We start from the raw sequence: 27,445 nt of genomic DNA, 5'->3' as shown, positions 1-27,445 counted from the left end.
GTAAGTGAATTTTTTCTTTCATTTTGATTTCTGTTCATGTGGTTTGGGCAATAAGTAAGTTAAATGGCGTTAATTAAATCAGTGTGGTGCAGGCAAAAGAACACACAGACACATCAATGAAATGGAAGGCACAGTCCAGAAACAGACCCTGGTGTAAGAAGTGGTAAGTAATAAAGCAGGCACCACAAACAAACCCAGGTGGAAGGGTGTGGGGAAGAGAATTTATCTAACAAACGGTACTGGAGCCACCAGTTAGCTATTTGGAAGAAAATCCATTGTGATCCTTACAGGGCATACATACACCAAAATAAATCTCACGTGGATTAAAATCTAGAAGCATTAAAACAAAAAACCTAGAAAAAGCCAAGGTAAATATTTCTGATTCCAGGATGGGGAATATTTTAAAGCAGTGATGGAAATTACAATGAAAACGATCAACAGAGTAACACGATAAAAATTAAACTTTATAAAAATAAAAAATATATCAACAAAAATAAACTGAAAAAGTCAGCAACAAACATGACAAAGTGCTAACATTGTTAGAAACAGTACAAACAAATACATCAAGGAGAACACAGAACGATTAGTTTACAAATAAAAATTTCTCAGGTTCACTAGTGATTAAAAAAAATTACCTTATCAAATTATAAAAATTAGTAATACTCAAGGATGACAAAAATATAAGTTGAGCACTTTGATTCACTAGGAAAAGTGTTAACGGACAGATTTTTCAAGGCAAGTTGATGATATGCACAATAATCTTCCATTTTTATAGTCTTTGACCCAGTGGTTCCTTTTCAAAAATCTATGGAAATATTTGTACACGTAGACCAAGATTTCTGCCCAGTTTTATTCAAGAATATTGTTTATAATATCCTGATACTTAAAACAAATGTCCAATATTAAGGAAATGGTCACAAAAGTACCATAAACCCATAAGAAAAAATATAATGGAAACAAAAATTATATTTATGAAGTATCTGTAATAACATGGAAAGTATTTAATGTTAGCTTTAAAAGTAAAATATAAAGCTTTATACAAAAAGTATGATAATTATTCAAAGATAAAAATGCACAGAAAAGACTGGAAGAAAATGAGTCAAAACATTAACAGTGGTTGCCGGTGGGGGTAGTAATACGGCTAGTTTGTCTTTTGACACTTTATTCTAAATTTTCTACAATGACCACGTATTACTAATACACCTTGATAACTAGAATACAGAACACTAAAAATAGAATTTTAAAGAATAAATAAGCATATCATGCTCAATTATATATACGCAGACATATAAATACATATAATTTATTTATATTTCCATGACTAATTTATTGCTGAGCAACTAACGTCTTTATACGCACATTCAATTTAGTAATTCAAAGAAATAACTGGGGTTTTGTAGCTCTGGCCTATTAACGTCTTATTTGTCTTAAGAGATCACCATTGAAGAACACCTAGAAGCTATTTCACTTTCGGGCTTAGTTGGTTACCAAAGATTTATCAGTCCTTTCTGGAAATGCAGACCACACACAGCTCCTGTTGCGTGAAGGACAAGGACTTGGCACAGGAGTCGATCCTCAGTACACCAGAACACCTCGGCTCGCCGAGGACCTCAGACAGTGACAGAGGAGGCTGGACAAAATGGTGCTGGGAATATGTGGAGAGGGAAGTTGGACTGTGAAGGGAGAACACAGACCGCCAGAACCCACTGAATGCAGGGATTGGAAAGAAAATAAAAATGACACAAAATTAAAACAGTAAATATAGAACTGAAAAAGGAAAGGAAAAGAATCCTGACTCCGAATAACAAGGAGGTTATTTAACAGAGAAGAGCAGAACAAGGGGGCAGATGACGCATCCAACTGGCTACTATGGCTACTAGTTTCCCATCCTGCAGTCCTGCCAATAAAGTAACATTCGAGAAAACGCCAGCACTTGTAACAAACAATATGTGAGGAAATATTTGTTTTCTTAATATTTAACCAACAGGTTTGGCTATGTTTTTTTGCTTTGAAAAATAAAAAAGGCTAAGGCATATACACAAAAACACACCACACACATTTCATCCTATTTTAAGCGTCAAATGTGTTTGAAACAGAACTTGAGAGTTGATTTAGGTGTTGCAAATAAACTTGGGACCGTTACACTGATGAGCACTAAATCCAACGTTCTACGGAAAATAGGAGGAGTGTCTGCCCCAAACCTAGTTCTCGATTCTGTACACACACACAGCCCCAGAACGTCAGGAGCGTTTACAAGATGGACCTTCAAAGGTCCGCAGGTCTGCTCTGCATGCTTCAGCATCTGACCACTGTGGGGACAGTGCTTCCCGTGACGACTCCACACCCAGGTCAGGGCCCAAAGGCACAGCCTGGTGTTGCTTCTGAGCTGCTCACACTCGGGAGAAGCTTGACAATTTTTGATACGTCTGCATCCCACCTGTACTATTATTTATGTAATATTTTCTTCAAATCAACTTGCTTCTTTAAAAACTGAAATACCTACTTTGGGCTTGTCCTAAACAGTAGAGAAATCAGCAGTTTAAGGTCTACTTCTATTTTGAATACACTTTAAAATAAATGCTTAAATACTTGAATAAAAGTGTGTCTCTACACCATCTAAAACATGGTACATGCTACAAGCGGTAAGGTGTACCACCCTTTAGAAAATACAATCCAATCTCAATTTCGCTAACAAAGTAAATCTTGAAATTGTCCATAAATGTTTAAATTCCAAGCTTTTGTTCCCAAGGCAAGTATAAAAAGTCCACATTTAAAAATTTTTAATCACTAAAACTCTAAAGTGCTTGATTTATTGTACAAATATTATATACTACAAAAAATTAAACTTGTAAGAAAAATAACCTGTAAATGACAATAAGATACATATTTGCCCCCCATAGGACTTCCTTAAAGGAAGTCAGTCCATAAAATCTTTGATCATGCCACCACTTGATAATTTATCATCTGTTTTCTTATCATATAGTTTGCATACTTACATAATTCTTATGTAATCTAACTTCCAAAGACATACATTTTATCTCTCACAGATATACTTATTACTCCGCTTTTTCTTTCATAATCCTTTCCCTTCCTTGTACTTGTTTCATAAAGCAACTGCTTAATAAATGCTTGTAGAACTGAACAAAATTAATAGAAACCAAATCTTAGGGCCACAATAATTTGTGTATTTGTATCAAGCATAAAGAGATCTTTATTTTAAGTTCTGTATTTCCTTAAAAGCACTTTGTCAAACATTTTATATATTTTGGGAAATATACAATTATTAGAAAATAAAGCTACATGTCACACTAATTTTTCTTATATATACTCCAGAACCTCAAACACACACAGCATGGGACACCTTAAAGAATATAACCTAAAGATTTTGAAATTTGATAAATTAGCCTCGAAAAAACTGTACAAAGTATTTATTTCAATAAAAAAGTATGTTTTTCAAAGACATAGGTACTTTATTGTTACTCCCACCCCACAAGACTCACATGAAAAAAAAAACACATAAAACAGAAAAAAAGAAAAAATCAAATGAAAGGAAGAAAAGAAAAACTGGTTCACAGCTTTTGATCTACTTCTGGACTCTCTTTCTGGTTTTTGAACCTTGAAGAGAAAACAAAGAAATTTAAATCACTAATTATTAATTTACAAAAGCAAAAGAAGAACAGAAATATAAGTATTTCCATGTATTATTATTAATATTAAAAATCTAATTGACTATGATGATTTGTGGAGATGAAATTCATACACAAAGATATAACTGTTAGTACCCTGAAAATCTTAGGAAATTGTGTCAATTTTTTACGATGTCAAAAAATATGCTAACAAAGACTCCCAGTCTTACGTTACATCAGCACTCTCACACTGGTCAAACAGACCCGATTTACACTGGTACTGAAATCTCTCTCCCTCTAATTTTTAGTGTACAATTTAAAGCATTAACTCCTAATGTAAACTACAGCAGCAAGATAAGTATTCGTCCCTTGGGGAAGTGACGAGGTTATGCATATTATGAAAAGCAAGAAATTTTAATCTAAATGTGTCACTTTTTAAAGCCTGTTACCTATAGTCTGTAGGCTGGAGAGCACTGGGCTATTCCAAAACGCAGTGTTTCCCACTAGGAGTTAAACAGATCCCAACTGAGCAGCCTTCCAGAAAAGCATCGTATCTGATACTGGTCTATCTTATGACAGTTCCTATCCAACTACTCCTGAGTCGGAATAAATCAGTGATTCTTTCTTGGGGGCATGGGAGTTCTGCTTCACCAAGGAGATTCCGTTCCCAACCACCACCCCCAACTCCACCTCCACCTCCACCTCGAGCACAGCAGAGTCAGGTGGACACACTGAAGACTGATCACGACTGCCTAGCGCTGGCAAAGGAAGTGTGCCTTCCCAGTGCCTCACGCTTCCGTCTGCCAGGAATGAGCAATGGTACCAGTGTGAGGGGCAGCACGGAGCCCCTAACTAATCAATGAAGGCACGAAACAACAGAGATCAATACTTCTTGTCTGAAATGTACAAAACATTCTTAGAATCTAGGATAAAATATCTACCACATACCTAATAATAAACAGTTTCTAAAGGTTTTCTGATTACAGGTTTATTTAGTTCCTTAATTGGAAGATCAGTTTAAAAATTAGTTTTTTATTTTTCCAAGTTCAATTCAATTGCCATACACTTCAATTAAAGCAAACTTCAAACTTATATGAATATCTTTTTTCTTCTGCCATTCATGATCCATGGCCTATGTATACTATGGTTGGCATGCATTATGCATACTATGGTTGGTTTAAACTTCTGAGTTTTTTCTTCAATTTGTGTGATATAGCCTTCTTGTAAAAATATCCCATGATAGATTTTCAGGTTTTTATTTTAAGAATTTCAAAATTAATTTTGCAGAGAAAACTGAGAATATTGTGATCGTCTGAGACTGGCATAATGGAATATCACATAACCAAGGTCAATAATCAAAATTAGAGCACCTTTCCCTTTCGATAAATTTTGAATCTACAGTCACATTACGAAGGACACTAAAGTTAACAATTTAGCTATATTCAAGTAGCATTATTCTCATTAACATCCTAATTTGACATTTTACTCTTAAATACCATTGCTGCTTATCCCATCCAATCTAGAGTTAAAGCTTCTCACTGCAACTAAAAATGTTATCACCCCCGGAATTTATTATATAATCGGTATTAGGCAACTCTGAGACTTTGCTGGATGTATCAACTCAATATTTTCCCTAATAATCAATTCTGATTGTTGTAGAAAAAAATCTATTTCTCTTCTCATCTCTTCAAAAAATATACTCATTTTCATAATATACTATTATTGGTAAAAGGTCCAATCATAAGACTAATATTTAAAATTTAATACTTGAAAAATAAAATATACACGTTTGGGATATTCTTCTGTGATTTTATACTGCAGAAGGAAAAAAGACAAGTGGGAAATTTCTCGGTAGGTTGCCCTTAAAAAAATCTCTTTCTTGGGGCTGGCCCAGTGGCACAGCGGTTAAGTGCACACATTCCACTTTGGTGGCACTGGCTTCACCAGTTCGGATCCCGGCTGCAAACCAACACACTGCTTACCAAGCCATGTTGTGGCAGGCATCCCACATATAAAATAGAGGAAGGTGAGCATGGATGTTAGCTCAAGGCCAATCTTCCTCAGCAAAAAGCAGAGGATTGGGGGTGGATGTTAGCTCAGGACTAATCTTCCTCAAAAACAAAACAAAACAAAAACAAAAACCTCTTTCTTGACTAGACCATAGATATTCAAGAGCTAAAGATAAATCATGTTTTCTTCAAAGAATCCTCAAGAATGGTGCAAAATCCAAGGTACTTCAAAAGTAACACCAACAGGAGTAGGCTGTTGAGTACTGCCCATTTTATGAACAGAAGGGACAAAGTACACTAGCCATAAATATCATGGCTACGTTAACTAATTTTTAGTACAATTCTGAAATATTGGCATGGTTTTGAAGTGCCAGAATATGCATGGTTTTTTAAGGCTTATCATTTTGTGGGGGAAAAAATTACTTGCAGCAAACAACCAAATTTTCTCAATTGGTAAAAATTACGCCTTGCATAAAAATAAAAGGATTAGAGGCCTCTGTTCTTCTTGAAAACCACCCCGTCATCCCCTCTCTTTCTTTGAGAAAACCTACACAATACACATTTTGAAAGCTTTCAGAATGTGTTCTTACACAATAGACCCCCAACTAGTCAAAATGAGTTTAGGTGTATCAAGAAAATTATACACGTTTTTAAAATGGTCTAAATAGATATTAAAGGAAAGTTGCTCCCATTTTGCTAGGCACAGCATTCTGAAAGATCACACAGTGAGAAAAATCTCTCACCATATTGTAAACCATAAATTGTGTTTGAAAATAAAATTGTTAATGAAGAAACTGACATTTCTAAAGCTGCTGTTAGAGGTAACCATTATTGAAACACGTTCATGACACAAAATCTTAAAGCTCTAAAACACAGAATTCACTGAATTATACTATATATTTCTTTAAAAAAAAAAATCAATATAATAATGTACCTTCTCCTTCAAGTTATTTTCAACTGATGAACACAAATACATACATTTTCATGAACCTTTGTTTTTGTTTTTTCTTTTTTTGCTAGAAGCAATAACATTTTACCATCTCAGGTAATCATGTACTATTTCTCCCATTTTTGAATATTTAGATAGTAAAATAGCTTAACTGGACTCCTGCTTTAGGGAAGAAGTGAATTACAGCAGAAAATCAACAGTGTGAAGTAAAACGATTCGGCGTTTGCATGACTAAGGCAGACTGTGATTGTTCTTTCACTTTTTTTATGTAAAAACAATCGGGATTGTTCTCCTTAAATTAGCAATGAAGCCTGTTCTCTTGCCATTACAAAAACATAGACTAATATATTTTTTCACAGTAAAAACCATCAGTATAAGGACCTCAAATTAAAATTTTAGGTAAAAAAACATTTCTCATAATTATAGTGGAATTTAAAATCATTTATGTATCAACACAAATACCTCTGCTGCTCATTAAGGAAAGTTCATGTAACAAATGGCCTCCGAGCAAGCAAGAGAGGCGTGAGTGGTCGCCACGCCCAGCTGTGAATTTGCTGTGGTCTGAATGGGGATTGAGCTTACTCAAACAGTGCGGGACCTTTCCTAAACTAACACCGCTGGTTTTAAAATTTAAGGGATTTTTCTTTTAAGTAAGCACATTACTCTATAAATGCTCCTTAATTTTGCTCCCACTCACTGTCATAGCTGCTGCTGCTAGCCTCTGGCTCAGACATGCCTCCATGTACTGCTCCTCGGGACTCCTCACTTCCTAATAACAAAATGAACAAGACAGGAGAGGAGGACAAAAAGAGAAAACAGGAGGGAATGGAAGACGGCAGCCGCAAAGAGAGAGGAACTACTTCAAACCCGGCAGCCTCCAGAACGAAGGGACACACTCCCTCTGCAAATGACCCAAGTATTCTCTTGGGTAAATTCACATAAACCTAGGGATGTCCTATCCATAACATGTAATGAAGAAAATGGTAAAAAAAATCAGGACAAAGATGATTCTCCTTGAAAGGGAAATTTTCGATTTGCACAAACACGCACCAGCGCCACTTGTCAAAAGGTAGGTAAAATACATCACTGGCCTGACTCAATAGGGCACTTACGCGTCAATGAAATTTTTACCAAAAATAAGCCTTTCCTATCAGAAATCAAGAAATATTTCAGGACTGACAAAATAATAAATAACCAAAGGCAGACAAAGAGAGATTAGCTAACAAAAAAAAAAAGGAAAAAATGGTATTATAGCCAGTAGTGCATCTTTCCTCATAGAGTCAAGTAACTCATCTCTCATGAAATCTGGAACACATTCTTCGTCCTTTCGAGCCACCCCCAGGTGAGCCTACATACCACGGACTGGCGTTTACTAACCACACCCCAGTTCAACCTCGTTCCGCCCTTTGCAGAGCTGCCTTTGCTAATGTCAGTTCGGGACCTACTCCGTACTGGAAGTGCCTGCAGCACCGTGTACGAGCCATCTAAGAAGTGACTGTATTCCTTGCTTTTTGCTTTAAGGGCTTTGAAAAGTGCTGATTCGAGGCTTTAATTCCTTGGTCCCACCTCGTTGAGAGATAAGAAGAGTTGGCAGACTTTGTGGGGAATGATCAGGCAGCTACAGTAAGCCGCGTACTCACCGCCTGACTCCTGACGTTCACTACCATGCCCAGAGTATAGACACGCATATGTGGATCAGCGTGCAGAAATGGAAAGACACTGGCCTGGGAGTTAAGAGCGCTGGTCTCTACATCTAACCCTTCACAATGGCTCTGTCATTTAAACACTGAGTGTCTTGGGCTCCATATCTGCAAAATGAGAGTAGCTCCCAACTTCCTGATTATTGTGAACAGTAAATAACACAATGTGTGTACAAAAGACTATGATACAAACTACACAAATGTAAGATCGTCTTATATGATATTCTATTATAACATAAAAATGTTATGACCCAAGTTTTAACTCCTTATCTAGTGGAAGGAGATGAAATTTGCATTTATATATGGAAGAAGTTAATAAGCAAGACTGTTGAACTTACGAGTTTGTGTGGCCTCCTCTGTCTGTGTATTTGAGCATTCCATATCTTCAACAATAGATTCTGTGCTGCCCTCAATTTCCTTCTTTCTCTTCTTACATTTAAAAGATTAAAAAAAAGAGAGAGAGAGAGAGAGATGTGCTCTGACGGTCAAATGAGTAAATATACAATCGTACCATCTATTAGTATATATATGAATCTATACATGTGTGAGTTTGTCAAAACATACAGAAAGACTATACAGAACTTCAGGGTAGTGGTAATTTAAGGGAAGGGGTGAGGGATGGAAGAAAATGGGATTAAGAGAACCTTCAACTATACAGTTGGTCTGGACGGTGGGTATGTTGGCTACATCCACCTCTAACTTTTTATGCTTCATATAGTTACTTCATCAACGAAAGCCATGTTGTAACCATCAGGACTGATTATATAGAAACTCTCTTTTAAAAACATATGTTTTACAAATTTGATATCACCACTCAGGCCAATGATACTTACTCTTCCATCTTACAATGTGTGTGTGGGAGGGTGTAAATCTATTTGATAAATGGGAAAATATATGCCTTGTCCCACACATTGTGTCAGTGGTTATACTCTATAAATTGGTAGTAACATTCTATTCATGAATCAATAATGGCAAACTTCTAACAAATGTTTTCTTTTGGTATATTTTTTATTAAAAGTTTAAGAGGGCCATAAATCTTACTGTAAACGAAGAGTCTGAAAAGGACCTAGCTCTACTAAAATCTCAAAAACAGGCTGGATTTTCCACCATCCTCTCAGGTCTTTCCTATTTTCTATTTACTTTTCTAGTGAGTGTCACTTAGGAGTTAATGTTGACAGTCTGTCACCATCCATTCTTCCCAAGTGGTCATTTGATTTCTTTTTATTACTTTCTATCACTACAGCATTTTCTAACTGGTTAGGTCCTGTGTGAACTCTTTAAATTACTTAACATCTCTGTATGCAGGCATAACTACAGAAGGACATTAGTAATAAATTTAAAAATTTGTATTTTTCATATAACTTTATCCCACGTAGTCTCAAATTTAAATGTGTTAACAACCAAATTATAACTCAAAGCTTCTCTAGGTTACCTAAAATAAGTCGGTATCATTTAGAAAATCATCTGATACTTCTCAAATTTCTGATTCACAATGCAACAGAACGTCCTTGTTTATATTTTCTAACCATTAGCATTAAGTTAAACTTCATCTAGAATTTTCCCTGCTTCAGGCCATTCTGTGTACAGCTATAAAAGCACATAATACCTGCTGAGAGCACACTGTTCTTTGTGCTAATGACAACCATGGGTTCTGTTCCAGAGAGAACTACATGGAAAAGCTCAGCTCTATTCAAACTACAGTAACTTAAAGCCTCCAAATGGTCAGAACTGTTATTTTCTATGTATTACAATTAATCCCACTGTTTCAAAATATTCTTAAGGTGACTGTGGAAAGACTAGAACTCAGAGATACCCACCATGTTCCTAAAGAAAATGCTGCACATATACAAAAATAACAACTTGACTAAACCTTAAGAACTTTAAAAGGCAATCATTTAGCAGATTTGTATATGGAGGTATTGCTTCTCAAAAATAGCTGTAAGAGTATCTGTAACTTCATATAACTGATGAGAGAAGGGGAGAGTGCCTTACATCTTTCTTTTCCAAAGTGTTGCTTCATGATTACCATCTAAACCCTGCTGGGCTGAACAGATTGGTTCGATAATTACATACAATAACTGCAGTGGGCAGGTAACCCTCAGCTGGCACAGGGCAGCTCCCCTGTGAGAACTTCCATATGCAAACTGCACTGATGGAGTGCATTAGGTACATCTTTCCTGCCGGTGCACAGGCCTGATTAACGCCAGCCAAGACTCCAAGGTTAGCATGTCAGCAGATTTGTGATGCATTAGGCAGGAATAAACACAGACACTTTTGTTCATTCGGACCAAAATTAAGGAGGAATATTTCAGCACTATATTGCTTTCCATACAGGAGAGAGCATTTTCCAGTTTCAGGAGGGCAGGTTTTTAAATGCTCATCATAAAGGGAGCCTTCCAATACATTCTACCCAAGAACCTAGTGCATTCATCTTGTTTTCAAGCTTATTTAATAAAAAGGAGCTTTCTTAATCTCCATGCAGGTAAATTACATAGGAATGAAAATCAGACAGTATTCAACCAACAAAAGAAACACCTGTGTTTTAAGCCGTACGCATTAGGTAAAGCACTGAATTTTATTAATCCACACCAGCTGGGTATCTCCCGCCCAACTTTTCTGACAATGTATGTAGTCTGGGTAGAAAGGGCCAATGATCTACAGACTAAGACCAATTTAAAAAAAACAAAGCCTGCAAGTTTAATAGTATCTAAGTATGTTACTCATTTTATAAAACAATGAGTAACATTCCAAACAATTTGCTGCCAGCTTCTTTCTCCTGATTATCTCTAAATGCTTCATTTTTTTATCTGTCAATATCTTAGGCTTCAGATAGTGCATATTTTGGTTCTCTCTGAACTGAAAACGGCTTTGCAAAGTGACTATGCTAATCTCTGAGTGTGTCATATTCCGTACCAGGTCTCACAGGTGCCTTTATTTGCATTTATAAATGAAACCAAAACATTGTATGACACACAACAGTAACTTATAAAATAAATTTAGGATAGAGTTTTCTTTTAATTCAACACAGCTAAAATAGCTTCAAAAAATTAGGTTTATTTCAAAGGGCATTAGTGTATATATTACATTTCGTATTTTTGAAGTGTTCAGATATGCTAGGCTAAAATTTAGTTAGCAGCTTCTCACTTCCAATTTAGAAACAGAAAGACAAATCAGCTAGATGCGCTTGGACTGCTAACTTACTAACAGTATAAACACTGATTGGAGACCAGTTATAGACTTACAACTGCTTTAAAGGAAGAGAGAATAAAAATCTTCAGAGGCAAAAACCAAAGACCAATTTTTTGCTTCCCAGGCCAAACATCAAAAGATCACCTCTAGAAGCTTTCAAGAGCCTCTCAGAAGAGCCACTCAGATTCACGGTTACATCAAAGGAGATGAGTACCCAGGGACTGTTGTTGGTTTTTTCCTCTTTTTTACTAAAGTCATAAACGTTTATTATGAAAACTTAGAATACATAGCTTACAATTTTTTAATGTTTGGTACTGCATATGAGTCAAAGAACCAAGAAGTCTAAACACAAACACGTGACTGTACTAATCAGTTAGTCTTATTTTATTTATCTGATTAGGGCCACCTGAAATCACCATGCAGCTCTATACAATTTACAAACTATTATTAACTTCCTTAATGGTAATCAAAAATAGAACATTTGTTACTCAACAGTAACTAAAAAACAAAGATAGACCATATCTTCTACGAAGGTAAAGCAAACACGTTACAGCACAATATTTACAAAAGCAGGGATTTAGTTACACATTCTTCTCAAGCGTGCACAGAACATTCTCAAGGACAGACCATATCTTGGGAAACAAAGCAAGCATCAGTAAGTTCAAGAGGGTTGAAATAATATCAAGCATCTTTTCTGATCACAATGCTATGAAACTAGAAGTCAACTACAAGAATAAAGCTGGGAAAGGGCCAAAAGTGTGGAGACTAAACAACATGCTACTGAACAAACAATGGATTATTGAAGAAATTAAAGAAGAAATCAAATATTATCAGGAGACAAATGAAAATGAAAACACACCGTACCAAATTATTTGGGATGCAGCAAAGGCAGTCCTAAGAGGGAAATTCATTGCAATACAGGCTCACCTCAATAAGCAAGAAAAATCTTACATAAACAACCTCAAACGACACCTAAGGAATTAGAAAAAGAACAAACAAAGCCCAAAGTCAGCAGAAGGAGGGGAATAATAAGAATTAGAGCAGAAATAAATGATATTGAAACAAAAAAGACAGTAGAAAGGATCAATGAAACAAAGAGTTGGTTCTTGGAAAAAATTAACAAAATCGACAAACCCTTAGCCAGACTCACTAAAAAAAAAGAAAGAGAGAAGTCTCAAATAAATAAAATTAGAAAGGAGAGAGGAGAAATCACAACAGATACCGAAGAAATACAAAGGATCGTAAGAGAATACTATGAAAAACTATATGCCAACAAATTGAACAACCTAGAAGAAATGGATAAATTCCTAGCCTCATACAACCTACCCAAACTGAATCAGAAAGAAATAGAGAATCTGAATAGACCAATCAGAAGTAAAGAAATAGAAACAATAATCAAAAACCTCCCCAAAAATAAGAGTCCAGGACCAGACAGCTTCTCTGGAGAATTCTACGAAACATTCAAAGAAGATTTAATACGTATCCTTCTCAAACTGTTCCAGAAAATAGAGGAAGATGGAGCACTCCCTAATACATTCTATGAAGCCAACATCACCCTGATCCCCAAACCTGAGAAGGGCAACACAAAGAAGGAAAACTACAGGCCAATATCACTGATGAACACAGATGCAAAAATCCTCAACAAAATTTTGGCAAACCGAATACAGCAATATATCAAAAAGATTATACACCATGATCAAGTGGGATTTATACCAGGGACACAGGGATGGTTCAACATCCGCAAGTCAATCAACGTGATTCACTACATTAACAATGTGAGAACAAAAACCACATGATCTTCTCAATAGATGCAGAGAAAGCATTCGACAAGATCCAACATCCATTTATGATAAAAACCCTCAATAAAACAGGTATAGAAGGAAAGTACCTCAACATAATAAAGGCCATATATGACAAACCCACAGTCAACATCATACTCAACGGACAAAAACTGAAACCCATCCCTCTCAGAACAGGAACAAGACAAGGGTGTCCACTTTCACCACTCTTATTCAACACAGTACTGGAGGTGTTGGCCAGAGCTATTCGGCAGGAAAAAGAAATAAAAGGAATCCAAATAAGGCAACGAAGAAGTAAAACTCTCGCTCTTTGCAGAAGACATGATCTTATATATAGAAAACCCCAAAGAATCCATAGAAAAACTATTAGAAACAATCAACAACTACAGCAAAGTTGCAGGGTATAAAATCAACATACACAAAGCAGTAGCATTTCTATATGCTAACAATGAACTAACAGAAAAAGATCTCAAGAACTCAATCCCATTCACGATAGCAACAAAAAGAATAAAATACCTTGGGATAAATTTAACCAAGGAAGTGAAAGATCTATACAACGAAAACTACAAGACCTTCTTGAAATAAATCAACAACGACATAAAGAGATGGAAAGACATTCCATGCACATGGATTGGAAGAATAAACATAGTTAAAATGTCCATACTACCTAAAGCAATCTAAAGATTAAATGCTATCCCAATCAGAATTCCAATGTCATTCTTTACAGAAATTGAACAAAGAATCCAAAAATACTTATCGGGCAACAAAAGACCCCAAATTGCTAAAGCAATCCTGAGAAAGAAGAACAAAGCTGGAGGCATCACAATCCCTGACTTCAAAACATACTACAAAGCCACAGTAATCAAAACAGCATGGTACTGGTACAATAACAGATGCACAGATCAATGGAACAGAATTGAAAGCCCAGAAATAAAAGCACACATCTATGGACAGCTAATCTTTGACAAAGGAGCTGAGGGCCTACAATGGAGGAAAGAAAGTCTCTTCAACAAATGGTGCTGGGAAAAATGGACAGCCACATGTAAAAGAATGAAAATCAACCATTCTTTTTCACCATTTACTAAAATAAACTCAAAATGGATCAAAGACCTAAAGATCAGGCCTGAAACAATAAGTCTTCTAGAAGAGAATATCGGCAGCACACTCTTTGACATCAGCTTCAAAAGAATCTTTTCGGACACCATAACCCCTCACATGAGGGAAACAATAGAAAGAATAAACAAATGGGACTTCATCAGGCTAAAGAGCTTCTTCAAGGCAAGGGAAAACAGGATTGAAACAAAAAAACACCCCACTAATTGGGAAAAAACATTCACAAGTTATTTATCCGACAAAGGGTTAATCTCCATAATATACAAAGAACTCACACGACTCAACAATAAAAAATCAAATAACCCAATTACAAAATGGGCAGAGGACATGAACAGACATTTCTCCAAAGAAGATATACAGATGGCCAACAGACACATGAAAAGATGCTCATCATCACTAATCATGAGGGAAATGCAAATCAAAACTACACTAAGATATCACCTTACACCTGTTACAATGGCAAAAATATCCAAAACCAAGAGTGACAAACATTGGAGAGGCTGTGGAGAAAAGGGAACCCTCATACACTGTTGGTGGGAATGCAAACTGGTGCAGCCACTATGGAAAACAGTATGGAGATTCCTCAAAAAGTTAAGAATAGAAATACCTTATGACCCAGCCATCCCACTACTGGGTATATATCCTAAGAACATGAAATCAGCAATTCCAGAAGTTCCACGCACCCCTATCTTCATTGCAGCATTATTCACAATAGCTAAGTCATGGAACCAACCAAAGTGCCCAGCAACTGACGACTGGATAAAGAAGTTGTGGTATATATATACAATGGAATACTACTCAGCCATAAAAAAGGACAAAGTCGTCCCATTCACAACAACATGGATAGACCTTGAGAGTATTATGTTGAGTGAAATAAGCCAGACAGAGAAAGATGAACTCTGTATGACTCCACTCATAGGTGGCAGTTAACATATGGACAAAGAGAACTGATCGGTGGTTGCCAGGGGAAAGGGGGGTGGGGGGAGGGCACTAGGGGTGAAGTGGTGTACCTACAACATGACTAATAATAATGTACAACTGTAATTTCACAAGGATGTTAACTTTTATAACCTTAATAAAACAAACAAACAAACAAACAAAAATTTAGAGAGAAAAAGCTACTTGAAAAAATCCAGCCAAATAAGATGAGATTCAAAACAATGAACTCAACAATGGGGGACTAAAGGAAAAGATTCGTTAGTAAACACTGAATCCTCTTCAATATACAACTATGGCTACACTATCATTACAAAACAGAACAAAAGGTACCAACCTCAACAATCTAAATGTACATACTTAAAATATGGTTTCTCTCGACTACTCTATCACGCTAAAAAAGCTAGATAGATTTCCCCCAAATTCAGAGGGTATATTTGGGGTAATGTGACTTAAACTACAGACTACATGTTATGAATTAAATACTGCATGAAGTGCAATCGCCTCAAAGAGATAGGAATCCATCCACCAGGGCAGCCGTAGGCCACTGACTTGCAGTGGGAAGTCTTTGCTCTTGTTCAACTCTTGGAACCACATTCCAGGCTAAGTGCTAGCAGGGATTTATTTAACAATGGTTAATAATTTTTCAGAGAAACTCTAGAAAAGCCAACTAGCACAATATAACTTGGAAAACCAAAAAACTTGGGAGGTGGAAAGAACGGTAACGCGCACATCATTCATGGGGAACAACATATATTGTTATATATATGGTCTGAAAAAGAAAATAAAATGCAAACCGCAGGGCCACAGTCTAGACCTACTCAAAGACTCTCCAGGGATGAGCCCCAAGAGAGTCTAATAAACAGCCCTTTTTGCTGGCTTGGGCAAGCAACTTAATGAAAACCCTACAAGAAAACAGCTAATGGAGGCATTAATGTCCTTTTAACTTCCTTCCTTCCAGTAAATTAAGCTGTTCTTAACCCAGATGGGACAGGGAGGAATTCTTTAAGGATGGAACTACATGTTATTGATCTTTGTGGCCCCAGGGACCAAGCCTAGACCAGGTACATAAATTAGACCTTATACATAATTGTTGAATGTTGATTTAAGAGTACACCCTGAATCCAATAACTGTTGGAACCACAGTGCCAGATTCCAAAGACACTCATCAACAGTGAACATCTTTGGCTGTGTACTTCTCGAGGGGAGATTGATAATTCGACTCTTTGTTTTTTTTTTTCTTTTCCTGCTTTATCTCCCCAAATCCCCCCGGTACATAGTTGTACATCTTAGCTGCAGGTCCTTCTAGTTGTGGCATATGGGATGCCACCTCAACACGGCCTGACGAGTGATGCCATGTCCGCGCCCAGGATCCGAACCCTGGGCCACCGCAGCGGAGCGTGCGAACTTAACCACTCGGCCACAGGGCCGGCCCCTCGACTCTTTCTTCTTCAGCTTTATGTCAGCCCAAGATTCTGTACTTTAAATAAAACTCTTAGGGTCCTGAGGATGAAAACACTTCCAAGTGGATAAATTCATATTTCACTCTAGTTTCCAAATACACTGTAACATAATCAAGCATGGCTATAAAAAAAGTGGACAGAAAAACCTTGCTTCATTCCACTGTTGATCAATTCTTATAGGTTTTACCATAATGGATATCTCTTAGGAACAGAAAGAGAAATATATATTGAATTGTTTAAACTACGCCTTTCCAAAAGAGATTTGAGACTGACAAATACAAACAACATCTATTTTTTTAACTTATTTTTTTCCTAAACTCATTGTGGCAATCATTTCACGATATAAGTAAGTCAAATCATTATGCTGTACAACTTAAATATATACAGTGCTGTATGTCAATTATGTTTCAATAAAACTGGAAAAAATAAAAAAAAAATAAGGCATTAGCAAAGATTTTTATAAATAAATCATCTATTGAGTTGGAGGAAGTGGTGTATAATGAAAAGAGTTAAAAAACTTCAGTTCAAATGCTCGAATTTGTATAATTCATGTAATGATCTCTAAGGTCCTTTGCAATTCTAAAAATGGATTTGTAAGACAGGAATGGGTTCCAAAACAAAAACTACAGTTAAATATGGATTATCTGAATAATAAATCTGAAAAAAACAAATTATGACAAAGGGAAAAAGGAGGGAGCAAATATGCTAATTATAAGGATTAATATAGTTTCTATGATTAAGCATCATATTTAGCTCTGAGCTTCCTGGTAACCAGAGCAAAAAAAGACATCTTGATTATATACCCCTTGCTAAAAAAGAAATGGAATACTAACTTCTCAGAAGAGAATGCTTTTCCTTATAGGGAGCCCCCAACTTTCCAGTCAGTGGAGCTCTGCTTTTATCTGTTTTAGATATGGGGTATCTACAATTTATTTGAAGAAAATGTTCTGGGGCTTAAAAAAGAAAAAAAGAGAATCTTAAAAAAAAAAAGAAAGAAACTGGTCTGGTTCAACTCTTTCACTTTATAAACAAAAAGACAAAAGGCCAACAAAATTAATAACTCATCTACAGTTACATGGCTACCAAGCAGCTTCATGATCTTACCTAATCTTAACTTTTAATTTCCTTTTAATACAAAACATAGTGCTGTGTCAGCCACAAGGACCAAAAAAAGCAGTAAACTAATGAAGGAGTTCAACTTGGTATTCATTTCCCCCTCTAAACGAAGCTTTACACATAGGGAATGATCCAACAGGAAATTTCCACTTCTGAACTACCCAAGGACACAGGAGAATTACAAAGTCACAGATGCCAGCTCTGCAGCAGACTGACCTATTCAGCTGTAAAGTCAGCCAACCTGCAGAAACCAAGTTTCCTCCAGCACAAAGGTCCAAACAGTGAATTGCAAAGGAAGGGGAGTGGCAGTGGACAGGTTCTCACTGTAACAGAGATCTTGACTTCTCAGTCACAAAATTCTAGAGAAAAACACTACAGAAGCTCGCTATAAATATTGATGTAAAGAAATCTGTCCTGAGCAAGAAGATGCAGGCTGAACATTTATATATGCATGCAGACTAAAGTTTACTACCCCCCTGAAAAATTCCACTCAGGCTTCCATTCATCCTCTCCATTTCAAAGCTGGATGTGGCTTTCAGCACATTTGTTGACCACAAAAATGGAGCAGATGCAATTAAGACAAAACTTGCGAAAGAAAAAAATGTATATGTAGATGCATGTGTCTAATTTCAGATTCTGTGATGAAATTACAAAGTGACCTACTATTTGCCAAAAAGTCAAATTCATGATCCAATTTCAAAACTCCTAGCTTCTTTGTTAGAAAGAATTATGAAAATCTTTTAATACACTGTTTATGTTAAAGAGAGAAAATTTGTTTTTAACTCTTTTTCTCATAGTTTGGAATATGAGATTTCCAAAGAAATCTACTGGAACTTAGAGTTAATGACAGTAAAGCAGGTCAATAATGTAAAAAGATCTTTCTTCTAAAAGTAGTTTTCCTTTTTTGTATAAAAGCAGCTAACACATTTTATTAAATAATTTCAGATTGTAAAGGAAATCAATAGGTTGATCAATAATTATTAAAAATAAGCAATAATAAACCAGTAAGTTAATGTATACCTATAAAATCTAAATATAAAGTGATACTAGGAGTTATTTACATGCCTGCATAATACTTCTACCATGAAGTTCACTATTTCTTAACATTTCTCTCCAAAAAGCTAATCCCCTTATATACAGATACATAGCTTTACATAATGACATTTCTGTAAAAAGCAAAATAATGTTCAAATGGTAAACACACCACACCAACAAACAAAGAAACTTTCAAATGGTAATTTTTCAAATACCAATGGTTCAAATGACCACACCCACAAAGAAGGAAAACCTGAGATTCAGATCAATCTAGGGGGCGACTTGGAAGAAAAGGACACAAACTATGCACTTAGCACCCTGTCCAGTCCCTGTGCCAGATCTTAGCATCCCAAGTTAGAATCTTCTTAGGAATTGAATAACTGCTACTGTACAAAAGAAATATATAAATATTCATTTTTCTACAACCCTCTATATGATTTTCTGTATCATAAAGAGTTTGCCTTTATAGAATGAAAATAAATATTTAATTGCCAAGAAATCTGTTATTATTTTCTTTACTGAGCTACTGACTTACTTCTCTAAAATTAGTATTTGTTGCAATTATAATCACAGGAAGTCCAAAGGATAATTCGATAACAAAATTCACCTTTGTTATAGTTTTGGTTTTCAAACCTCCATTCTCCACAACACTGAAGTCCAGTTTGCCATCATCCTTACTTCCTATCGCTTTGAGTCCTTGCAAAAGAATATCTCGTAAATTCTGATAAAGAGGTTTTTCGGCATAGTCCAGTAATTTCACTGTTTCCATGTATTTAGCAATTTCATCTAAAAGAATAACACAATTATTTTGTAAGTTTTTAATCATAAATACAACATATTTATCTCTTCTAAGAAAATAATCTGTGGTTATAGTAAAATTAGAATGCAAGTGTATATCTTGTTAAAATATGGTTTTTCCCCAATCACTTCTTCAATGTAAAGTATGCTTTTTCACTCAGGAATTGTCGGGCAAGTCAAATAAAAAATGTATTTTGAGATACGATGTAAAAACATTTTTGTAATTGTGAGAGACAATAAAAGAAATACTTAAAATTTAAACATTTGCAAAAATAACTGCTGTAGTTTTAAAGCTATAAAAAAGTATGAAAGGACCTAGAATAAAGATTATGAAGTAAAATGTGCTTAAGAATAATGTATATTATGGTCAATATTTTTTTTCCATGGAAGCCACTAGTTCCATAGAAGATAGATGCATTCTTTGTATAAATGAAAAATAAAACATACCAAAAACACACTGAAGAAAAAAGGCCTTATTTTCCCATAAAAGAGAAAAACCAGCTTCTGCATGATAAAAGGTTTACTGTACACTGCGGCAGAACCACATCCATAAAAAGAAATCTTACATCAAGATCAACACTTCCCGACATTAAAAACCCATCTTTAGGCTAATGACTCACACAGGTACATCCCCAGCCTAGCCCCTTCTCCTGACCTCAAGACTTGTATATCCACTGCCTCATATACTGGTCCTTGGATATAAAGCGTCATCTCAAATCCCAACAAATCCAAATCTAAACTCCTGACCGACGACTCAAACCTGCTCCCCCTGTGCTTTTCCCTGTCTCGGTTACTGGGAATTCCACCCTTCCAGCTCCACAAACCTGCAATCTTCTCTTCCCACAGCCCACATCCAGTAAGTCAAGAAATCCCATCAGTGCTACATACACACATATAGATACACACGCATTCATTCCAATATTTCATAAGCTCCTACTATGTGCCAGGCACAATTCCAGATACTTGGGATACAGGAGGACAAAAGAGACCGAAGATCTGTCCCTTCCACTTTCTTAATCTGATAAAGGGGCTCTACAGAAAGCCTGAAGCGAACATCTAGTCTGGTAAAATACTGAAAACCTTTCCTCTGAGGGAGGAAAACGGCAGGGACGTCCACTTTCATCACTTCTGTTCAGTACAACACTCATGTACACTTTCCACCCACAGTAAGGCAAGAAAAGAAATAGAAGGCATAAAGAGTGGGATGGAAGACATAAGACAGTTTATTCACAAACATGATAGTATATGTAGAAAATCCTAAGGAATCTATAAAAAACAACTAGAATAGATATATTTAACAAGGTCACAGGATGCAAGGTAAATATATAAAAATCTATTTCTATATATTAGCAACAAGCAATTGGAAAATGAAATTTAAAAAAATATGTATCACAATAGCATCAAAAAGCATCTAGTACAATGAAAGATGGGTAAGATTTTTTTGCAGAGAAAACTATAAAACATACTTGAGAGAAATTAAGTGAGACCAAATTAAATGAAGGCTACGCCACGTTACTGGATTGGAAGACTCAACGGTACAAAGATGTGGACGTCCCCACTCAGTCTATAGGGTCGACGCAACCCCATTCCAAGTTCCAGCAAACTGGAGAAGGAGGGAGAAGTGTGCAACTGACAAGGTGATGCTAAAATTTACCTAGATATGCAAAATGCCAAGAAGAGCAAAATAGCAGGGTCAAGTTTAAAGAATGACAGTGCAGGAGGAATGGAACTATCGGATATCAAGACTTAAGATAAAGCTACAGAAATTAAGACCCAAGAATAGACCAAAAAAACAATGAAAGAAACGAGTGCAGACACAGATCCACAGATCCACACCTGACTTAAGACAAAGGTGGCAGCATAGGGAAAGAATGGTCTTTTCAAGAAAAGCTGCTGGGTCAACTGGATATAACTATGGGGTGGGGAAGAAATATGACCCCCCCTCATATAATACATAATAATCAATTGCAGGTAGACTATACATCTATACATGTAATTGGCAATCTGTAATTACTAAAGATTGGAAACAATCCAACATAGATGAACAATAGTATATAAACATAATGGAATACTATACAGAAACGAGAATAAACTACTGTTAAATATGCAGCAGTGGGGTTCTGAGGTTCTGAAGTACAGCATGGTGACTATAGTCCAGAACACGGTATTGCATACTTAAAAGCTGCTGAGAGTAGATCTTAAGCATTCTCATCATAAAAAAAATGTTTATTATGTTAACCATGTGAGGTAATGGACATGTTAATTATCTCGATCTCGTAATCATTCTACAATGCATATGTATATCAAATCAACATGTTGTACACTTGAATATATACAATTATATTTGTCAATTATTCCTCAATAAAGTTAAAAAATGAATGAAAACATTAAAAAAAACCCATGCAACAATGGGAATGAATTTCACAAATACAATACTGAGTGAAAGAAAAAGGACTGGAACAGAACTAGAATGTCCATTTCATGAGGGCGGGGATTTTTATCTGTTGCGTTGACTCTGATTCCACTTCCATATAGTTCAAAAACAAATCCCTGGTGCTGGAAGTGAGGCTAGTGATTCATCAGGCCAGAGGGCTTGTGACCGGCAGGAGGCACAAGGGGGATTCTGAGAAGCCTATAAGGTGCTATTTCTTGACGTGGTTGGCAGGCTGCAATTTTAAACAGAATAAGGTCAGGGTGGACCTCCCTGAAAAGAAGACCGCTGAGCAAAGGCTTGAGAAGACTTCTAAGTACATCCAGATGGGTCCCTTCTCACCGCCTGCACTGCTAACTCTCTTGCTTGGATTATCGCAGCGGCCTCCTAACCCACTCCACTTATACCCTGTCTTGCTCCCTTGGCAGTCTATCCTTAAAACAGAAGCTGGGGAGACTTCCATTCAAGATAGACGGTTCATGTCACTCTTCTACTCCAAGCCTTACACTCTTGCTCAAAGTAAAAGCCAAAGCCCTTTTGATGGCCTGAAAGGATGCATTCCTCAAATACACTGGCACTTCCTTCCTTCTGCCTAGAACACTCTTCGCCAGACTTCCACAAAAGTCACTCCCTATCTCCTTCCTACAACTGCTCAAATGTCACCTCCTCGATCAGGCCAGCCCTGGCCACCCTAATTAAAATTCCAATCCTCTTCTCCACCCCATCCCCACCCCCTAATTCTATTCCCCTGCTTTCTTCTATTTTTCCATAGTAATGGCCACATAATATACCGTAAAATTCACTCATTTGTTTACTGTCTCTCCCTCCCAACTAGAGCATTAGCTACATGAGGACAGGAATTTTTATTTGTTTTGTTTACTGGTGTATCCCTAGTGCCTAGAATGGTCCCTGGCACATAATAAAGCCTCAATGAAAATACAGTGGAATTGATGAATGAAATTTGGTTCCTTTCCTGAAAGGACTGAATAATAATTGAATGAAGCTCCAGTATTCACGCAGCCCACCTTGGGAAAGGAAAGTGCTTTTGATGAAAGCAGGACCCGCTACAATGATTACACCTAAAATACCCAGCTCTTACATTAAGGGATAGTCCATGGACATCATAACTCTTTTCTCTCCAAGAAAACAAAATCACTATGAACATTTAAGAAGTCTTTTCCTACCTGGCTTGTTTTTCTCAGGAAAACATTTGTCCATCAAACCTGCAATATTTTCTCTATATCTGTTAAAAATTAAAGAATAAGTCATTGTTTGAAGCTTGATGCCACAGAAAGTCATTAATGTTTAATAACAGTAAATAGCACATTAAGCAGCATTGTGCTACATCCTAAACATGCTTACAGACATTCTTCTAAAGTAAACTGAAACAAAAACCAAAGAATCTTACTGTTTAAGAGTACTTTCTTATTTCTACATTAGTATCCAATAAAACTATAGTTCTCGTCAAGAAATTCTGACTAAAAAACACTTGCCTTATCGTGATTTTGCCCAAAATAAATTATTATGTTTTCTTTTACCTAATTTTGGAATCTCTAACGTAGTTAGGATCTTTCAAATTATCCTCCCAAGGAAGATGCCCACTGAGCCACTGGATCATGCAGTATCCAAGTATTTCCAAGTCACCACGTCGCGACGGGGCTATGCACACAAAAGAGGCAGCTTAGGAATACTGACATCATTTTTAAGTATATATAAAGCAATAAGGTAAAACAGTCAACTTTATAGTCTTGTTTGTCATCATAAAATTCTGACTGCATTTAATAAAAGCATTGAATATCGAGCAATATAAAAGAAATAATTTACCTCCAACTAATAATTTACTTTAAAATCCAAACTGGCAAACTCTAGAGTTTCAAACTGAGACTACTAGTCTAGGAAATAAATTATAAAACAATGACACATTTAACATTGCCCTTGGAAAACTTAAAGATATTAAAAACGCTAAAAGCTATTAAGAGGCCCACAGAACTAGGAGTTTTAGCTCCTCCGCGTGTTGGGCACAGAAAAAAGAAACGAATGCTGAGGAAACAGCCTAACCTAATAGGTGACAAAATAAAAGTTTACCTGTTACAAAGTTGTAGCTACATAAGAAACTTCCACAATTTTAGGGGGAAAAAACCCCAACATTCTGATTAAGCTAAATAAAACCAAAAAAGACCTTTGCTGCAGCTGACTGAACTACCTTCTCAGCTAAGACCTTGGTAATCTTTGAAGGGTGGGAGGAAGACGGCAAGAGAACACAGTGGCCCTGTTACAGAACTGCAGGAGTCTAACTTGTCCCTTCTTTCTCCAGCTTCTTCGATTCTTATTCATTTATCTACTTATTTATTTATGCAGAATTAAGAATCGTGTAGGAATTCAGCTGAAAACATTAGCAGTGTATTTCTTATTTCTTGTTCAAGTGCTGCTGACATACCCACACCATTGTGCGCATCGATGCTGGTGAATTCAATAGTGCCATCATGACATCTTTTGGGGTCTTCTTTGTATTCTTTGTGAATTCCTTCTGGGCAATACCGATAAGCAAGGCCATAATCTACCAAGTACACCTATAAATGTCCAAGCACCAAGACACAGTAAAGCCCAAATGACTGCACATATTCCCCTTTAAAGCCCTGAAACAAAATACTGTCATTTGAGGGTGACATACCACAGCACCCAAACGAGTTAGATCCAATATGCAAAGAACAGCAAATACTTAATTCTCAAAGACTTGATTCATTTATTTAACAGGGTTAAATGACCATGTAGCTATAGTCCAGATAATATCATCTGACTTTATATACTTTGCAGACAAGTATGTGTCATGCTTGCAAGTAATCTTGTCTTCAACTTGAGCAAAGATTGTAAACCTCATACTTTTTCTTACAGTCTAAACCAAAATTAACCACAGAATAAACCATCAATACTTGTTGCAAAACAATTGCCACATACCAAGTATAAGACTGCAAACACATAATACATTAGTTATCTTCTATTCCTCTGTGTCTTCACTTATGAAATCATCAAATATCAATTCACTCCACAAAAACATTTCATAAATTATAATAATGATCTGAAAAACGTTTAGATAAGGCTCTTACCTACATTTACATATTATATATCAAAGTCAAATCTTTATAATTAAAACTAAATTTTAATACTGTATACAGACATACCTGTGGGCACATACATGTGGGTCTGATTAGCATACAAAGCTAATAAATTTGGTTTTCTTCTATTCCATAGCCATATATTACATCTCTAATTCTGGGTAACTGACTCAGAAATGTATGTATTTGGTCACAAGAGGGAACTGAAGTAGAAATATAGGGACGGATCTAGCACACACATCTAGTAATAGAAAAATAATCCCATCCAAAGCATACGCCCAAAGGATAACATAGCTGCAAAAAAATTTCCGTATAAATAAAAGGCAGCATGTTTTAGTCAACTGCAAACTGAAATAAACTGCATTTTTATTTATTATATTGTACAAGTCCAGTCTACTTGAATTAATGGAATCCTTATCATTCAGGTTCTTAGCTATGCTTTGTTTGTCTTCTTGTTTTTAACCTAAAAACATCTAAAACCAACATGTCTGGAAATTCTGTGACCACCTTTACAATTTTTCCATTAGCATGCTATAGTATAGCATCTTTCTTCCGTCGCACGTATACAGATCTCTTACAGCCACCATAACGGAACGGGGAAGGGGAAGCAAACATCCAACATGAGAGAAAAAGAAAAGGGAGCCAAAGAAAAGGAAAAACTACACAAGAGGAAGTTAATGATAGGCTTGAGAAAAAGAAGAACCAAGTATGGAGGATCGACATAAAAACACTTAAAATGTTTAAATACTCCTTTCTTATACAAGATCAAGTAAGAAAAGAGAATACACATGGAACAGATTAAGTACAGTGGCCTAACTATGAGTGCCAACTAAACCTTACTTTTATCAAAATCATGGAAACAGCTTGAAGAAAATTGTATAAATCCCTTCACTCCAACTAAACTGACCCAAATAAAGGTATAATAGTATTAGTTTTTCCCCGTTCCTTAAAAAGTAAAAATTACTGAGGGCATGTAAATGTAATAAACTAAACAAATGCACATTTGGATTCCAAACACTAAGGGCATACAAATTTAGACAGCTAAGATATTTCTGTAAACCAACTGATTTGAATAATCAACATGTTAAAGACCAAATTTTCCAAGTAACAGAACACTTACATTTGATGGATTTCTTGAACAAAAGAAAAAAAATGACAAAGCAGACAAGCAAACATAATTCATTGGTGCACTATATAATTTTAAGCTTCCACCCCCAAATAGCTATTTGAAATTCATTTTGTATCACGAGCACTTCTCCTGAATATTATTTAGGGAAAAATAGCCAACTTGATAAAGTGCCAACAAATCGCATCAAAAATGGAGAATGTTAACTAGATAAAAGTGTCAAGAAGAAATATTATTATTACCATATCTACTTCAAAAAGTAAAACTTCTGCATGGGTTCAAAAGTTCAAAGCAACCATATTTGTTTTCAAACAACAGGTTTCAAATGGTAGGAATTAAGTTATAAAGCTACCTGGTCAGGATTCTTGTGGCTCAGAAGAAGATTTGAGGCCTTGATATCTCCATGTACATACTCGTGCTCATGAATATATTCCAGAATATCCAGCTACAAAAGTATCATATAGAATAAATCAATGCAGTACCTAACACCAACCAGCAGAGGACCGAGCTTCAACACAACTACTAGCCTTTACTGGATTAAAAACAAGAATGTAGCTCACATACAATTCTTAAGCTTAGCTGCAAGACAGTTTTCCGAGAAAACCTTTTCGCATTTGCTTCATATATTTTCTGAAGGTCACTCCCAAAGCGATCCATTATCATAAACCTGTAACTAAAGACAAACAAGAGAAATCAATGAACAAAATATAATTCAGGAAAACCTACTTCACAATGAGTGCTAAAAGTAAGATTTGTAATTTTTTTTGCTGAGGAAGATTCGCCCTGAGCTAACATCTGCGCCAATCTTCCTCTATTTTGTATGTGGGTTACTGCCACAGCACAACTGCCAACAAGTGGTGTAGGTCCACACCCAGGAACCAAACCTGGGCCACCAAAGCGGAGTGCACCAAACTGAACCACTAGGCCACGGGGCTGGCCCCTAAAAAGTAATTTTTTCAAGGCAGTGTTTATAAGAAAGTTGAACGAAAGAAAAGAAAAGGAAAACATTTGAAACAATTTCTTCAGACCAGAAATCTCAAGA

The 27,445-nt window shown here is 36.1% G+C and overlaps 1 protein-coding gene across 5 annotated transcripts in view; it reads right to left on the bottom strand.

Moving 5' to 3' along the window:
* Positions 1-444: 444 nt before the first annotated feature.
* Positions 445-27,445, bottom strand: part of VRK1 (VRK serine/threonine kinase 1) — an 80,074-nt gene continuing 53,073 nt past the window's right edge. For 2 of the 5 annotated variants that reach the window (XM_070514281.1, XM_044774290.2), the window contains exons 6-12: positions 26,968-27,076; positions 26,756-26,848; positions 24,602-24,734; positions 23,703-23,823; positions 23,349-23,407; positions 19,543-19,721; positions 833-3,615 (exon numbers count right to left, since the gene is read on the bottom strand). In XM_070514281.1, coding sequence (XP_070370382.1) covers positions 3,454-3,615; positions 19,543-19,721; positions 23,349-23,407; positions 23,703-23,823; positions 24,602-24,734; positions 26,756-26,848; positions 26,968-27,076 — 856 coding nt within the window. In that variant the 3' untranslated portion in view covers positions 833-3,453. Of the gene's footprint in view, positions 3,616-8,622; positions 8,714-19,542; positions 19,722-23,348; positions 23,408-23,702; positions 23,824-24,601; positions 24,735-26,755; positions 26,849-26,967; positions 27,077-27,445 lie in introns of all 5 variants that reach the window. The other 3 variants (XM_044774291.2, XM_070514282.1, XM_070514283.1) reach the window with 3 other exon arrangements.

Source organism: Equus asinus, chromosome 7 (assembly GCF_041296235.1).
Source record: "Equus asinus isolate D_3611 breed Donkey chromosome 7, EquAss-T2T_v2, whole genome shotgun sequence".
Lineage (NCBI taxonomy): Eukaryota > Metazoa > Chordata > Mammalia > Perissodactyla > Equidae > Equus > Equus asinus.
The sequence above is the reverse complement of the archived record's forward strand: the minus strand, read 5'-3'. Positions and strand labels throughout refer to the sequence as shown.